This window comes from Panthera onca, chromosome B4 (assembly GCF_046562875.1).
Source record: "Panthera onca isolate mPanOnc1 chromosome B4, mPanOnc1 haplotype 2, whole genome shotgun sequence".
In the NCBI taxonomy this organism is placed as follows: domain Eukaryota; kingdom Metazoa; phylum Chordata; class Mammalia; order Carnivora; family Felidae; genus Panthera; species Panthera onca.
In genome coordinates this window covers 34336887-34354676 of record NC_138345.1, presented here as the reverse complement: position 1 = coordinate 34354676, position 17790 = coordinate 34336887, and the positions used below count along the sequence as shown (strand labels likewise).

General features: G+C 44.3%; 2 protein-coding genes across 12 annotated transcripts in view; both read left to right on the top strand.

Moving 5' to 3' along the window:
• The window catches only part of CECR2 (CECR2 histone acetyl-lysine reader), a 180681-nt gene extending 173127 nt beyond the window's left edge, over positions 1 to 7554 (top strand). For all 4 annotated transcript variants that reach the window (XM_060658929.2, XM_060658930.2, XM_060658928.2 and 1 more), the window contains 2 exons: positions 1672 to 1783; positions 2533 to 7554. In XM_060658929.2, the coding sequence (XP_060514912.1) occupies positions 1672 to 1783; positions 2533 to 2538 (118 nt within the window). In that variant the 3' untranslated portion in view covers positions 2539 to 7554. The remainder of the gene's footprint in view (positions 1 to 1671; positions 1784 to 2532) is intronic.
• Positions 7555 to 10596: 3042 nt separating this feature from the next.
• Positions 10597 to 17790, top strand: part of SLC25A18 (solute carrier family 25 member 18) — a 28720-nt gene continuing 21526 nt past the window's right edge. For 4 of the 8 annotated variants that reach the window (XM_060658934.3, XM_060658935.3, XM_060658933.3 and 1 more), the window contains exon 1: positions 16874 to 17202. In XM_060658934.3, the coding sequence (XP_060514917.1) occupies positions 17105 to 17202 (98 nt within the window). In that variant the 5' untranslated portion in view covers positions 16874 to 17104. Of the gene's footprint in view, positions 10863 to 16873; positions 17203 to 17790 lie in introns of those variants that run through there. The other 4 variants (XM_060658937.3, XM_078450242.2, XM_078450243.2 and 1 more) reach the window with 3 other exon arrangements.

Here is a 17790-nt window from a genome sequence, read left to right as displayed (position 1 = left end):
TTAATAATATATAAAAGGTGGTTAAATGAAGTTGTTTATATTAAAGTTATAAAGCCTAGGGGCACCTGGGTGGCCCAGTTGGTTAAATATCCAACTCGATTTCAGTCAGTCATGATTTCACAGTTCATGCGATTGAGCCCAGAGTCAGGCTCCTCACTGAGGGTGGAAGGGTGGAGCCTGCTTGGGATTCTCTCTCTCTCTCTGCCCCTACCCCACTTATTTTCTCGCTCTCTCTCAAATACTTAAACTTAAAAAAAAAAAAATGAAGTTATGAAGCTTAATCTTAAAACCAATACCATCCAACTTAAAAACTAATGTGCCTTTCTTCAGTGCCAACCTAAGAAGACCTTACCTCCAAAACCTCTCCGCCATTTAACGTTGTGCCATATTTGTTTTATGCCTCACTAAGTACATTGTTTCTTTTCTTTGTCTTTTCTTTTAAACCATTGGGAAGTAAATTGCAGACATCCTGACCCTTTCTTCCTAAATATGTCAGCATGCATCTGCTAAGAATAATGACATTTTCCTGGAGCACAATCTCAAACTATTTTCACACCTAAGGAAGATAACACTAATAGTATTTAATACAGAGTTCTCACTTAATTTCTCCAGTTGTCCTCAAAATATCTTTTAAAAAAATTTTTTAATGTTTATTTATTATTGAGAGAGAGACAGAGCATGAGCAGGGGAGGGGCAGAGAGAGGAGGAGACACAGAATCTGAAACAGGCTCCAGGCTCTGAGCTGTCAGAGCCCAGTGCAGGGCTCAAACCCACAGACCGTGAGATCATGACCTGAGCTGCAGTTGGATGCTCAACTGACTGAGCCACCTAGGCACCCCTCAAAATATCTTTTAAAACTACATTTCTTGGGGCACCTGAGTTGTTCAGTTAGTTAAGTGTCTTACTTCAGCTCAGGTCATGATCTCAAGGTTCATGAGTTCGAACCCCACAACGGGCACTGTGCTGATGCTCGGAGCCTGCTGCCTGCTTCAGATTCATATTCTCTCTCTCTCTCTCTCTCTCTCTCTCTCTCTCTCTCTGTCCCTCCCCTGCTCACGCTCTGTCATTCTCAAAAAATGAAACATTGAAGCTACATTTCTTTGTTTTATTTTTTTTTTTCCCATCCAGGATCCATTTAAGGTTAATGTATATGTTTGGTTGCTATGTCTGTTTAATCTCTTAGTTTGAGACATTTATGCTATCATTGTTTTGGGTTTTTTTGTTTTTCAAAGACTCCAGGCTAGTTCTCATGTAAACTGTCCCAATCTCTGGATTCTTCTCATTGTTTCCTCATATTTGGAGTCCAGTTAAACATTTGTCAAGAACACTACATAGGTGGTGTCATGTACTTTCTTTCTTTTTTAAGTTGGCTCCACACCCAGCATGGAGCCCAACATCATGCTTGAACTCAACCCTGAGGTCAAGATCTGAGCTGAGATCAAGGGTGGGATGCTTAACGGACTGAGCCACCCAGGTGCCCCGGTGTCATATACTTCTTATTGCATCTCATCTGGAGGCACACGATGGCACTTTGTCCCAGTATTGATTTCAAGTTTGATTACCTAGATAATTAAGGCAGTATCTGCCAGATTTTTGTGATTAAAGTGTCTCTTTTCATTTTTAATTAATATGTCTTCATTAATTCTTAACTATGCTTTCTTGTGGCTACAGAATGCAAATGCATCCGGTCCAGTCACAGTCCTCGTTCCCAAAGACCCCAGCACCAGCAACGTCACAGGAAGAGCTGCCACCACATAAACCCCCAACACTTCCTCTTGATCAGGTAAAAATTACCAGCAATTAGAATTTTTGTTATTCTTCGAGGTGGCAGGGAATAGTTTATTGTGAGTTTGTTGTGATTCTGAAAAAATCTTTTAAGGTGTTCTGGGAAGTGCTTCATGTCCTACTGGCAGCCAAGTAAAAAGGGCCCCTCGGGCCCTGTGCTCCAAGTAGATTCAGTGGTGGAAAAAGCCAGGAGAAGATGACCTCGGAAGTAGCTCCTGTGCTGTCTCTGTATGTTCCTTTTTTCTGTCCTTGTGGTAACCAGCTATTTGGGGCTGTTTAAGCCTCATGTTTCCTAACTGGCCACTAGCATTTATTTTGATAAGATAGCTTTGTATTTTTTTATTCTACCAATTTCATCTGAGAGGGACTGGTTAGTCCAGTTTTAAAAGAACTGTAGCTACCTTCAAGTGCTGCTTTTCTGCCAGGCACCGTGCTAAGGGTTAGCATGCATGCAGCATCTCATTTAATCTCTTTCTTGACTGCCATGAATTAATTATCTTCACCGACATCAGTTCCATTCCCTAATGTGCAAGAAATCCCACAGCTCCTGAGTGACGAGGTTGGGGTCTGGATCAGGAGGTCCAAAATTTTAGATCCCACCCTCCAGAAGTAAACTGTGATGGCTGAAACCAAAACCAAGCCATTTTTCAGGTGGAGAGGAATGTGTACAGCTCTTCAGCTTACTTAATTTTTTTAAACAATACAGCTGTCAATTTTGTTTAAATTGTCTTTATTTGCTTCTCTCAGAGCTAGTCCAAGGAGGAAATAAACCCCAAGGAAACAGAAAGCTGCGCATGAAGACTGGAACATGGAGAATTTAGGGGAATGGTCCCTGCTCATCTCTGTTCCTGTCCCCCCGCCACACCCCTTCACAGTGCATCACTCGTGCCATCCAAGAGCTGGAGCCATTCCCAGAGTCCTAGACTAACACCAGCTTGCAGCGGTCCTTGGGCAGGGATCTTTTGCATGGCTGATAGTTAAAAACAGATGAACTGAAATTAGTGACAGCTTTTCTAAGTCCTGAGACTCTTTTTTCAGGGAAGATCATCCTAAACTTGGGGGAGGGGTCATACTTATGAATGGAGTGGTGCTTGTAAACTTTCATGAGCAGCTAAACTCAGGTATATATTTGGGGAAGGGACTACTCGTAGTATTAATGTGTTTGGAGCTGGGTCCAGTTTACAGAATTTTCATGTTGCCTTTTAAAAATAATTTTTGTTGTTGGTGGTGAATGTATTGTACATAAAGTGGGAAGGGTGGGTGGGGGTGTGGAAGAAATGGAAGTCCTAACTATGGTGGGCACGCAGCACTAGAGTGATCCTCATTTGTTTACAATCATATCACACTGAATACTTTCGGGAGCTGGAGAAGAGGGTAGGGTAAATTTACTCTTGTAAAATGTCACTATTTCCTCAGTGGCTAGCAGTCCTTTGTTAGCTAAAGGCCTTCTTTCCGATCAGCCGTAGAGGGTACCATTGCACTACACCCTGGTTGTGGGCTTTCTCCATTGGAAGGCAGAGTGCTCTCACATGTTCTACCAGGAGCGTCTGCCCACAAGACTGGCTTCCCTCTCATCCAGTGGCCTAAATCCTGGATTTCAGAGAGCAGTGCCGCACCTTCCTGATTTGCCACCAGCCCTACCAGATAGTTGTAAACCAATATCAGGAATTGGGATCACTAGAGTGTTTTGCTTATTAAAATATAAAATGAATCATCCTCGTCACAGACCTGCTGGGACTGTGATCTGGTAGGCATCACACAAAGCTTTCTGACACGAATCACATTTTGTGGAAGTGACTACTCAGGTTTGTATATGTTAGTACAATAAAGAAATTGCACAGTTTTGAATAGGAAAAATGTATTCTATAGATTTACAGGTTGAATTTAGGAATATCTCGGTATATATAGGTTTTATTCATTTTAAGTGAATCATAGTAAGATAAGTCATGGTGATTTAAAATAGCTTTCAGGAACAAGTTCTTGGAAATCATTTGTCATACCTGTGATAGGAAACAATTTTACAGTATTAAATTACTTTGTTACAGTTTTAGAAGTGAATTACACTGGATTGTCCCTGGTTAGCATTCTATATTTGATTTTAGCTGAGATGCCACCAAAGTTAGGACTCCTATGTTTTAAACTTTTGAATATCCCACAAAGAAAAAAATAAGACTAAGGAAAAATGCCCTGAAATTACAGGTTTTTGTAAAGAATAGCATATTTTTAAGCATGCCTTTGGGATAGTAGAAAAGCTTCCATATATTATTAATCTGCCCTAGTTTCTTACAAATTCAGCCTTGTGAGGGGCCAGTAGAATCTTTCCCTCCAATTCCAGCATCATTGATGAAACGTGGAGCCAACATGTTTAAAGTTTGCTAAGCGTGTGCTATCAGGAAGAGAAACAAATTGGAAATAATCCATGTTATACCGATGGAAGCCCAACATACCAGCTCCAGTGTAATGGAGACTCATAAAAATAAGGGAATGCTTTTGACCTGGCGTTGTGGCTCACAGCTCAGGTAGGATTAAGAGTTGCATAGGGAACACAGGGAGCCTTTAAGATACAATGCACAAAAATACAAGTTTTTCTCTAATAGACTTCAGTTTTAAATTTGATGTGCTTTTATGTGGAATGAGTTTTGAGCCTGTGTTCTCATTTGATCCTAATTCTTGTTAGAGAGCTATCACTGACATAATCTGGTTTGGAGGAGTGAAGAGGTCAGCCTTATCCCTGTAGGGAGAACAGATTCCATGTTAGCCCCTAAGCTAGCATAAGCTAGCATGGCCGAAGCATTACCTCTTCTGTTTTTATGTTTGTGTAAAAGCAGGGAGGAGAGAAAGACCAACTGGTCTTGACAGCTGGTTTGGGTCTGTTTAGAGCTGGTCTAGGCCCAGAGCCTTGTGCTGGTGACAGCCTTTCTCTTTTTGCATGAAAGCTGGTTTGGGTGAGAGGCCTCTGGCTGCTGTATAACTGGGAGCACGGTGAGCACTGGGTCTGTTCCCCTGGCACCAAAGTTGGAGGCGTTGCTTTGTGCTGAATGACCCTGGGGCGTGGGTAGGAGCGGACCATAAGCAATAGTTGGGTTGATTTGTTCCCTTTCCTTCCACCCACTCAAGGTAACCTTTTCTCCACACTCCCCCAGCCCCTCACCCCCTGTTCCCTGTTGCTAGAAGCTGTGAACAATATAGAAAGAAATCCGTAAATTCTTATATCCTTAACCTCCCTTCTCAGTATGTAGAGAGGTGAGAAGATATTAAGGAAGAAGAGTATCAAGGATTGAACTACTGTTTCAAATCGTAACACTGGGAACAAGGGCAACAGCAAACTTGTCAGCCTTGTTGCATCCCATGTGGGAATTGGGTCATGCATTACAGGTCCCAGCACTTCAGCCCTTGTCTGGTATATCCTGAGCTTTTACTGGTCTTTGAAGTGCAGATCTACTAAAAGCAGTCAGGAGCTGAAAGATTGCAGGAACACATGTGACCGTTGAGCTGCTGTGAACCACTGATCCGCAGGACCTCTTTCCTCGTCTTTCTCCTTTGGCACTTCTCTTCCCAAGTGTCTTAAGCAGATGCAAATGCATTTGCCATCTTCTCCATAATGGGGATGATGGTCATGTGATATGCTGTAACTAGAAAGTAGTGTGTGAGGAGGTCCTAAAAATGACCTCTCTCAGGCTAGAAGGACTTTCACACGGTGGGTCAGTGTGCTGGCTCTCAGCTCTCAGTAGTCTGCAGAAGGGGATAGCTGGGGTCCACGGGTAATGAGAATACTCTCACACCTGTTTGATTTGATAGTCATGGCTAGCCTTTATTAGACTTGTTAATAAGTTAGAATCTGTTTCCCTAAGACCCAAGAGAAATAAATGATCCAGAAAGAAAAGTAAAGCCTTTTGGAAGGTTTCTGTTTGGGTTTGTTTTTGTTTTTGTTTTCCATCAGAGTCTGTTCATTTAAAAAGTAGCTGTTGGCTAAAATTATGGTAGATGCATGTGAAGAGTAAATGAGGGCAAAATACACAGATCCTTGTTCATAGAACTTTCCATCCCACTTTCTAAAAATAAAATTAAAGCCACTCCACCTCTCCTTAATCACGTTGGTTTAGTTCTTCTGGCAGTGCACATGAGCTTGTTATTAAGGATTCTTTTTTCTCAGTGAGCCCAAGTCAAACTGCACTCCAAAGGCAAAACTATTTCATGCTCATCTTCATTTTTACATTTATTGAAAACCTCAAGACCCGTAGTATGTATGTGCCTTAGTTCACTCACACCTCAGCTTGAAATGTCATTGTGCCGTAGCTTAGCCCTCAGACCTTGGAAATGCTTCTCTTGACTAAGCATGTGGTGGTGTTATCCCGTGGCGTTTGTCTACTGTGAAATTTTTCCTGCTAATTCCCATGGAGTCCAAGAGTATGTCCAAAACACATACTCCAAAACAAAGCTCTGTCCAAAACACGCAAAATCCCAGTGTTGCAGTCACCACAGATGTCAGAAACAAGCTTTCAATCCATACCACTAGGTTGAAATTTTTCCCTTTTTTCTTTTTAACGGAAGTTCAAATCTATAAATAATATACTGCTCTTAAGACCTAATCTGAATTTCACAGGAAGTCTTAACCCAGCAGTCCCAAGGCAAGGACAGTCACATAGTGTCAGAATCCTGTCATGCTTTCAAAGAAACTGTTTTCAAAGAACTGAAAGGCTTAGAGTTTTCTAGCATTATTGCTACCCCCTGTGTTGTGACCCAGTGTCAGTGCATTCGCCCCCTGCCAGATTCTGCAAGGGCCTCCACTGAGGAAGTCAGCTCCGTGTGCGTGAGTCAGGATTGTGCCACTGTCGGGGGTTCTGGGATGCAGGGTCCCTGTGGATAGCTCTCTGTTCAACACTCCAGTGAGGATACTGGGAATCTTGGCTGAGCATGCAGAGGCTTTTATTCCGGGGCTCACATCACTGTCTAGGAACTAAGAATGTGATTGAGGCTTGCTGCATGAGAAGAAACCCCTTTTTCTTTTCTAGTGGGTTGGACTCTAACATGGATGGAGCCTTAGGGCACCCAGCCTTGCCCTGCTTTCCCATTGGGAAAACGGAACTTGAGTGAACATTTCTGCATCCCATCTCTCATATGAAGCTGTGACGCAAGCCTCAGCTCCAGGTTGCATGTTCATCTGTCTCTGCTTTGTAAAAGGCCTTTGCTAAACAGACATTAGTGAGGCTGTCTCCCCAGCTAGTCTTGGTCTCTCACTGTGTACCAGGGGACTGACTGAACCTTTATGTAGAAATACCTGAGAAGCAGCTGATTGTCCTGCATGTGTTTTTGAAAAGGGTGGGATGGGGCTGGGAACAGGGGCGTGGATAATAAGTTATTGAAGTGCTGAACCCCGTTCAGTGTCCTCCGTGTGACCCCTTTCCCCTAGCTGGGACCTGGGTACCTCACTCTCCTGCCTTGCACACAGCTCCTGGGAGCCCAGGCCAGTCTCCACCAGCCTGCGGCACAGTGTCAGGGATTCTTTGCTCCTGCTGCAAAAGCCGTGAGAACTTTCCTGGCCAGTACTGGAAAGGGGAATGCTATTTATTTTTATATTGTGTATATTTTGTCGTGGTCTGCTGATTCCCTGTTTCACTGAGAGCGACACTTACCTCAATAGTTAGTTCGATATTGTGTGTTGGATGATTTTTTAAAAGAACTTTTTAAAAAGCTTTTTGATCCTCAGAGATCTGTAGATTTTATTTCCATATGAACTGGTTATTTTGTATAAAGTACATTCTTAAAATAGCAAGGCTCTGATATGTGTGAGTTGTGTGTGTCCGTGTGTCACTTTTATCATCGGGACGAAGGTTTGAACTAGGCCCCAACGCCACCACCCATCTCCCCTGGCTTCATCAAGACGGGCAGGCGGTGTTGGGGCAGACAGCAGAGTGTGCCCTGGGCAGGTGATGGCGGTGCATGCTCTGTGGAGAGCCTCAGAACGGCACGAAAACTGGCAGTTCCACATGATGTCTGGGATACAGTACCCCCCAGCCAGCCCCATCAACACCCACCTTGTTGCGCCCACTCCCAATACCACCCACAGACCCCCAGCCCTTGGTACACGTACCTTTGACACACTTGTATACACTACTTTTGCTCTCCTTCCAAGATCTAGGGCAGCCTGGGGTCTGGCAGGCAGCTATGTGTGAATTACAGGTGGTTAGAAGTGGGAGCTGCAAGGCTAGGTAAGCAGGGGCTCTTCTACCTGTTCTACCTGCCCAGTTCATTTAGGTTTTATTTCCAGTTCCTAGGAGGGTTTTTGTTACGGGGAAGAGGGAGAATAGATAAAAAGTGGCCACCTTGGGACAACTGACTGGCCCAGTCATGGAACATGTGACTCATTCTCAGGGTCGTGAGTTTGAGCCCTACGTTGGTTATAGATTGCTTGAAAAAAAAAGAACAATGAAGCCATCTTGAAGTAGCTGTAATCACAAAACCCCACAATTTCTGGACTGTTTTATCCTTACTTGGCCTTGTGAGTAATCTCATTCAGTAAAAATTCTACCACAAATAGTACCAGTTTCCAACTCTGTTGTTCACCCAGTTTTATCACTTTCCAGGACAGTGACAGATCTCTCTTGACCTCCCGATTATGTGGTATTAAGTTATCCCTGTTGATCTATTATTATTGACTAACATATATTTGAGACTTCTATCTATCCTGTCAACTGCTTTAAAACTGTACTTTCCAGGGGCGCCTGGGTGGCTCAGTCGGTTAAGCGGCCGACTTTGGCTCAGGTCATGATCTCACGGTCCATGAGTTTGAGCCCCGCATCGGGCTCTGTGCTGACAGCTCAGAGCCTGGAGCCTGTTTCAGATTCTGTGTCTCCCTCTCTCTGGCCCTCCCCCGTTCATGCTCTGTCTGTCTCAAAAATAAATAAACATTAAAGAAAAAATAATTAAAACTGTACCTTCCATAAAAAGTATTTTTCCTAGAGGCGCCTGGGTGGTTCAGTCGGTTGAGCGTCCGACCTTGGCTCAGTCATGATCTCTCAGTTTGAGTTCAAGCCCCGCGTCGGGCTCTGTGCTGACGGCTCGGAGCCTGGAGCCTGCTTCGGATTCTGTGTCTCCCTCTCTCTCTGCCCCTCCCCCCTGCTCACGCTTTGTCTTTCTGGCTCTCAAAAATAAATAAACCTTTAAAAATATTTTTCCTAAAAAATATTATATCAGTCACATTTTCTAGTTTAGTTGAATTTCCATATAATTTTTTTTTAATGTTTATTTTTCAGAGAGACAGACACAGAATCCAAAGCAGGCTTCAGGTTCTGAGCTGTCAGCCCGACACAGGGCTCAAACTCAAACCATGAGATCATGACCTCACCCGAAGTCAGAAACTTAACCAACTAAACCACCCAGGCGCCCTGATTTCCATATGATTTTTGAAGCAAAAAAAAAAAAAGAAACACCACCAACTTTAAGTGAAAATCATTAGTAAACCCCAGATTTGACATGATGCTGGTTAGATGTTTTGCAGTGTCTCCTTTTGCACTGGTGGGACAGGGTGGGTGGGCCACTCACTGCTCTGGCCTGGCTTCCTTTGTTGTCGTGGCAACTGTGACACTGACATGGTCTACATCTACTCCCAGTTGGTATTAGTATCACATCCTTACGATGCATGAAAAAACTAATTGCTGACTTCTGGATTCCTAACTGCAACCACTTCTGTGACCTGAATTCTTCACCAAGCAAAGGGCAAAATTCTTTGTTTCAGCTAATGATCGGGTTTAATTTACTTTGTAATAGGAACTTAGCTGTTAGCTTAGTGCCCCTAGAGTGTTCCCAGATTTATCTCCTTGGAATCAAAACAAAGTGTCTTCCACAAGTGAACTGTGTTTCAAAATTTGATACAGTAGGCAGTGTTAATCCAGTTCTATTTTTGGAACTATGATTTGACATTAACGCTTATTAAAACCTATGTGTACATAACTTACACAACAGTTATAATCAGTGAGCTGCTTACTTCAAATTGGAGCATGAAAAGAAAGCCGGCAGGGCAAGATTTAGGGAAAAGGAAGGAAGTCACAAATTGTCCATGAGGATTAGTCTCAAAACTCTGTGGAACTTTCTTTTTTGACATTTGGAAACATCCAAAGTGCTTCTCATGTTAAACGTTAGTGTCTTATGTCTCTAAACCAATTCCTGTCATTGGGGAAGGAAAGTATCTTAATTATATAAACAAGTAGCCCCTATAGGGTTCAGTTTTGTCATAATCTACACTCTCTGAGAGTGGTATTAACAGAATGGAGAAAGTAACCCACAGTTGGACTCTTGGAAGTCAACCTTCACCCTTTAACCTAACTAGAGGTGAAAGGCCTATGTCAGTAAACTGTTGTGCAAGGGGTGCCTTTGGAAGAAGTGCCATTGGACCTTTTCTCCCCAAGGCTGGATTCTAGACCAACTGGGAATGAGGCAGAGCTCTGAGTGTCCAGACTGCTGTAGCCTGCACTGTCCCCTCCCCCATGGGATTCTCTGTAGATGGGCCATGCAGGTCTGTTTCCCTGGCCTCATGATTTTCCCTTGGGTTTTTTAATGGAGAACATCTGTGTGTGTGTGTGTGTGTGTGTGTGTGTGTGTGTGTGTGTGTGTGTGTGTTTTAGTCCCCTCTCTGCTTACCAATGCTCACTCTAGTTTCCTTAGGCAATTTTCACGAAAACCTTCAGTGTAAGATGGACTGTGAAATACCAGCCAAGGAGGCAGCTGGAAAATCCCCAGATTTGGCTATTGTGTGCTGAAATCCCAGCCCCCTTCTGTTTCCATGACCTGCATATAAATTCAGGTCCCCTTGAGAAGTCTTCAGGTTTGGAAAAGCACTACCTGCTCCTAGAATCTTGGATTTGAACCTCATTTTGGACAGCGAATGACAAGAAAGGAGTAGCTCTATTCTAACCAGTTAACGCTAGATAGAATTTTTTAACAAGGTGGAGTCAGTTCCTCGGATTGGATTCAAGGTTTTTGCTTTGGGGAGGAATTGAGTCCACAGTAGGAAGGCAAAGACATCCAAGTGAAGCCTGGCCTGTGTGTGCCCCAAGAAGTAACTCGCAGTCAAGTTCTCAGTAAGTATTAAATTCCAGCTGTATGCCTAGTTACTTTGCCTAATTACTAACAGTGGGAAAGGGGAGAGGGGGGGGGAATAGCTTCCTCTGCTCAGAGTTCACAGTAAAGGGAGAAAAACAATACAAAGAAATTGGACTACAGTACAGTGTTAGAACACACTGCATAAAGTAGTAGAAAGATTTTTATTCCCTCCCTGAAATGTAATCATTGCAGGAGGGTGGGGTGTTGTTAGCCATTTGATTTGGACAGCCATTTGACTTGATGTGCTGGTGAAGAACACAGACCCGGGATCTCCTCGGTCTGGGTCTGCTGTCTCACCTTGTTCTGTTCAGTCTCTGCCTAGTTTTCTCAGAGTCCTTGCTGCAGCTTGAATTCCTCTTCCCTTTCATCCTGGTTCTGTTCCCGTGAGGCTACACTGTAGTGATGAAGACAGAGCAAACGGTTCTGACACCAGTAATTCTCCCCAGGGGGTGCTAGGAGGACGTTTCCTAGAAACAACATAGGTCTGAGGAAAAAAGCATGTTTTTGTAGAGGCCATGGCATGGCCCCGCTACGGCAGCCTTCCATATTGTCTGCTGTCTTCTTGTGGTCACATCATCTATTATGCTTCTGAGTGTAGTCTCTGGACCAAAGCATTACCTGGGAATTTGTTGCAAATGCAAATTCTGGGGGCACCTAGGTGGCTCAGTTGGTTGAGTGTCCGACTTCAGCTCAGGTCATGATCTCATGATTCGTGGGTTTGAGCCCCACATCAGGCTCTGTGCTGAGAGCACAGAACCTGGAGCCTACTTCGGATTCTGTCTCCCTCTCTCTCTGCCCCTCCCCTGCCTCCGCTCACCCTCTGTGTCTCTCTCTCAAAAATAAACATTAGGGGGCGCCTGGGTGGCGCAGTCGGTTAAGCATCCGACTTCAGCCAGGTCACGATCTCGCGGTCCGTGAGTTCGAGCCCCGCGTCAGGCTCTGGGCTGATGGCTCGGAGCCTGGAGCCTGTTTCCGATTCTGTGTCTCCCTCTCTCTCTGCCCCTCCCCCGTTCATGCTCTGTCTCTCTCTGTCCCAAAAATAAATAAAAAACGTTGAAAAAAAATAAACATTAAGAAAAATTTTAAGTCTCACTCCCAGTTTCCACATCCTCTGTCTCATCTGCAGTGTTGTGTGTTTTGGGAGATCTAAACCTAACCAACCATTGCCAGTCCAGGGTCTTGCCATCCGTAATGTCAAGACCTCCCTGCTGGTCAACGATCTGTGTACTCCCGGCAACATCTCCCATGTCTGCTGTTGTGACTTATTTAACAAATTTTAGTGAGCTTATGTCTGTGGCTTTGCAATGCTGTAAGCCAATGGTGGCCAATCTAGAGTGCCCATTTAGGGGTTTAAAAACCTGGGCTTCAGGGGAGTCTGGCTGGCTTAGTTGGTGAAGCATGTGATTCTTGATCTCAGGATTGTTAAGTTCGAGCCCCACGTTGGATGTAGAGATTAAAATCTTAAAAAATCAGGTGCCTGAACACTACCCCACAGGGTTTTTCATTGGTCTGGGGTGCAGCCTGGGCAACAGGGTTTTTCAAAGCTTTCCTGGTAATTCTGTTGCCCAGTCAACATTGTATAAACCACTTTCCAAAACCAGTGGCTTGCAGACTTGAATAAGCCCATGAATCACCTGGAGAATCTTGTTCAGATCAGATTCTGGTTCACTAGGCCTGGACTGGGTCCTGAGGTTCTGCACATTTAACAAGCTCATTGCTCACTGCATTTTGAGAGCAGAACGACCTCAAACCCATCCATGCTTTCCAACACTGCTGGACTTGCCTTTTTATTTAAAGAGGGAGACGACCAGGGCGCCGGGGTGGCTCAGGCAGTTAAGTGTCTGACTTCAGCTCAGGTCATGATCTCAAAGTTCATGAGTTTGAGCCCCATGTCAGGTGCTGTGCTGACAGCCCAGAGCCTGGAACCTGTTTCAGATTCTGTCTCCCTCTCTCTCTGCCCCTTCTCCACTCTGTTTCTCTCTCTCCTTCAAAAATAAACATTAAAAAAAATGAGGGAGACTCCCTCATGTGGTCCTCTAACTTTGTGCTTTTCCAAATCTTCACCTTTTTTCTTTTCTGCCAGTAATGTCCCCTCATCAAAGCTGACTTTCCCTTGTGCGCTGCATTCCAGCCTCCCCTGTCTACCTCCTGGCCAAATGCCATCAGTTAGCCTCTCCTCCTTTCTTCCCTCCCTATGAAGGTTGTTCCAGTTCCCTCTATTTGAATATCACATATTTACCGCTCTTTATCTTCATGCAAGCTTTTTTTAAGTTTTCTTTGGGTTTTTTTTAGTAATTTCTACACCCAACATGGGGCTGGAACTCACAACCCCAAGATCAAGAGTCACATGCTCTTCTGCCTGAGCCAGCGAAGCGCCCCATACCTTCATCCAAACTCTTCACTAATAGAACCTGGCTTTTTTTTCCTGACATTTGGCTTCCTCCCTACCTTTCTACAACTACTGACTTACATAGAGCCTTAGCCCTTTCACAGCACTTAACATCCTGTGTGGCCTCTGACAGCTTGATCAACCCCCTCTTGACCTGGTTCTCACTGGTGCCGTGACCCACACTCACCCAGCTGTGACACGGCCTGCCTTTCCAGTGACCTTCTTCCACTTCCCAAAGGTGTGCTCTTCCTAAGACTTGCTTTCTTCTTTTTTTTTTTTTAAGACTTTTTAAAAAATGATCTCTACACCCAACATGGGCCCAAATTCACAACCCTAAGATCAAGAGTCACACGCTGTACTGACCAAGCCCAGCCAAGCACCCCTCTTTCTTCACGCAGTCAGTGCACCTTCCTCTAAATGACTTTTACTTTTACCTACAACTTAAGATGTCCCTCTGTGCAATCAACTTCTATCTTCAATTCAGACTTTTTTGCCATGTTCTGGTCACCCTTTCCAAGTTCCTGTTGGACATTGACACCAAATGTCCCTACTGCCATTGTTCCGAGATTTTTATTTGCCACTGTTTTAAATTTTTTACCGAAATGATTTACAATTTTATTTCCTACATCTTGTTAATTTGTAACATTCTTCCTTAACCATTTTATTATAATTCACATTAAAACTGATTGGGGCATCTGGGTGGCTCAGTCAGTTAAGCATCCAACTTTGCTCAAGTCATGATGTTGTAGTCCATGAGTTCAGGCCCCACGTCAGGCTTTGTGCTGACAGCTCAGAACCTGAAGCCTGCTTTGGATTCTGTGTGTCTCTCTCTGCCTCTCTCTTTCTCTCTCTCTCGAAAATAAGTAAACATCTTTTGAAAATTAAAAAAAAAAGCTGACATCTTCACTTCTTCCTCCAATGCCATCCATTTATGTTTAAATGTAACCTACTGTCTTCATTGCTTATCTCTTTTCCTTTCTACTCTGGTAAAATACACATAAAATATACCATTTTAACCATTCTTTAAAATGCATTTGCTTTTTTTTTTTTAATGTTTATTTATTTTTGAGAGACAGAGCACAAGTGGGAGAAGGGCAGAGAAAGAGGGAGATAGAATCTGAAGCAGACTCCAGGCTTCTAGCTGACAGCACAGAGCCCAGTGCGGGACTTGAGCTCACAAAACTGAGATCACAACCTGAGCCCAAGTCAGATACTTAACCGACTGAGCCACCCAGGTGCCCCAAATGCCTTTGCTTTTTTGAAATTTTAAATGTTTATTTTTGAGAGAGAGTATGCACAAGCAGGGGAAGGACAGAGAGAGGGAGACACAGAATCTAAAGCAGGCTCCAGGCTCCAAGCTGTCAGCACAGAGCCCGATGTGCAGCTCAAACCCACAAGCTGTGAGATCATGACCTGAGCCGAAGTCAGATGCTTAGGCAACTGAGCCACCCAGGCGCCCTTGACCATTTTTAAGTGTATACTTCAGTTGCATTGAGTACAATCACCTCATTATACAACCATGACTACTATCCATCTCCAGAACTTCTGTATCCCATAGTGAAACTCTATACCCATTAAACTAATACCCCACCTCCCTTCTCCCCCAACCCCTGGTAACCACTTTTCTTTCTGTGTGTATGAATTTGACTATTCTAGGTACCCCAGATAAGTGGAATCATACAGTATCTTTCCTTTTTTCTGGCTTAGCATATTTTCAAGGTACATCCATGTTGTAGCATGTAACAGAATTTTATTCCTTTTTGAGGCTAAAGAATATCCCATTGTGTGTATATACCACATTTTGTGTATCCATTTATCCATCAAAGGACATTTGAGATGTTTCCCCTTTTGGCTATTGTGAATAATGTTGCAATGAACATGAGTGTACAGATAGTGTTTAAGGCATTGCTTTCAATTCTGGATGTATACCCAGAAGTGGAACTGCTGGGTCATGTGGTAATTGTATTTTTAACTCTTTGAGAACCTGCCATACCCATTTCCACAGCCACTGCATCATTTTACATTCCCATCAGCAACACACAAGAGTTCCAATTTCCCCGCATCCTTGCCCACATGTGTAGTTTTGTTTGTTTGATAGTCGCACCCTAGCAGGTGTGGTACCACTCTTTCCAGTGCACACTGCCATCCCCTGTTTTGTGGCTGCCACTTTAAACTCAATAGCCATCCAAACTTTTCTTCCCTCCCCACTCTCCTTACCTACCCACCCCTTCTGATGCTACTAGTTGGGGTGATATATCTTTTCTTGCTGATCCATGTGTCAAACCTGATATTTGTCCTGGGCATGTTTAATCAGCTGCCAAGCCCTATTGATTCTTCACAGAAATCAGTCACATCTCTTTCCTCCTGCATGCAGGTTCTGATTTTATTTCTCACCTGGATTATTGTAATCTCCTGGCCTGTCCAGACCACTTGGCACTGCCATAAACCTGACCTCTGACCAAAAAAAAAAAAAAAAGGGAGTGGGGGGGCACCTCGCTGGCTCAGTCAGTAGAGCATGTGACTCTTGATCTCAGGGTCATGAGTTCAAGCCCCATGTTGGGCATGGAGCCTACTTAAAAAAAACAAACAAACTGAACTGTGCCCTCTGGGCCCCTATTCCACATCCTATGTCAGGAAAAGAGAGGAAAAAAATGTTATCATTTAGTGAGCACCTTTTATGTGCCAGGCACTCAATGCTAAATGTACCAAATGTACTAAATGCTCTACATCTGAGTCTCATTTCACAGAGGTAGCAGGCACAGAGAAGTTACGTAATTTAAGGTCATGCGGCTAGTCAGTGGTAAACTAGAATTCAAACCAGTTCAAAAACAGTCTTACTCCAAAGCCCACTCAACCACTCTGCTCTCCTACCTCATTAGCAGTCTTACGAACTGGATATCTCAAGCCCCTTTTGAGGAAGAAAAGCACTAAGTTAAATAACTTGCTTAAAGTGAGGTAGTTATTAACTTGGAAGCTGGAATTTGAACCTGGGTCTCTGACATCAAAGTCTGTCCCATGCTGATTCTTCATCTCTCCCAAATCCTTGGCCGGGCAACAAGGTCCCCTACCTTTGGGACCCAATATGTTACCAGCTTTATACTCCCCCCTACTGTCTCATCCCTTGCCCCAGATTAGACACTTTGCCACTAAAGAGAAGCTGGGTTTTAATTTTACCTCTCTGCCTCCGGTCTTCAAGGCCAAAACCAGTGACTACTTACTGAAACTTTTCCAGCTGTCTATGCTGGAAGAAATCCTCAGCTGCAGCTCTGAGTTCATAACTCAGCTGTACCACTTGTGAGTGCAGGGAATGTGCCAAATCAGCACTGCAGCCCTGCCACAGCGGAGCACGTGGGGGACCACTGAAAATACAGAACCACTGAAATAGGCAATCACTTGTAGTTAGAAAAGTGTGTGAGTCTGACAAGCAGAGGCTTCTGACCCCAAAAGTCTGGCAGAAGCGTTTGCATTGCATTGATTTTCCCTTGTTTGTCCTCCTCCCTGACTTCCAGGTCTCTGAGTGGGTGGCCAGTCTCCCCTCACCCCCACCCCCACACTGCCTTGAACAAAGCTTTTTCCATCCTGAATTTTTGTCTCAGTCATTCCACAACCAAGTAAACAGCCATCTGCTTGCCATCTAGGGAGGTAGGACTGGGCTTGACTAGGCTGCATAGTGGCCTCTTTGGGGGTTCATTCAAACCCAATGTTTACAGGTGTGGGAGGTGGGAGAGAAGCTGGGGACCCAGAGTAGAGGATGGCTTAGTGACGACCTGCCCCAGGGGAAGGGGCTGTGTGGGCATGAAGAGGGAGGGCCACTAACGATACCAAAAGAGGATGGTAAACCAACCCTTCCTGCAGTTCCTGCAGTTCAGCAGTGATCTGGCCTATATCTTGGCATCCAGAAAAGACAGAAGGTTCCTTACTAAAAGCAGGTAAGTGTTTGTCTTGTCTGTATCAAGCTTAGAGTTGCTAGGGAAAGACCCGCTTCTAGCAAATAAACATCTGAGAAAGGTTAGAGCAGCCTGTGGGAAAGGGTCTCCATCCATTTGCTGCACAGAGTTGGAAGGAGGTGGGTAAGAGGAAGTGGCCAGTCCCTGACAATAGTCCCAGATGACGTCTAAGTCAGGAAGCAAGTTATTTCCTTGGCACTGCTCATGTAAGGGGCTCGTCTCTGAAGAACTCTGGCTTGCCCAGCTAATTAGAGTAGGTACAGAGAGGATGCCTCTCTTCCCTGAGTGCCTCCTCACAAGGTGTAGAGAGGAGAGACAACTGAAGAGCAGAACTGTCTGTCTCATGATGAGACTCTCTGCAAGGTTAAAGGCGGTAGCCATGGGGCTTGAACCTCATGGTTCACTGATTCCAACATCTTACTTGAATGCCTCTGCACCAGGCTCTGGGGGCACAACCCTAAGACTTTCGTCTCCCAGTAACATCATTTTGATTGGGGGTGGACAAACTGCTGTAATATGATGTGGTACACGCTATAACTGGATATTAAATGGGATCACAGAACAGGACTC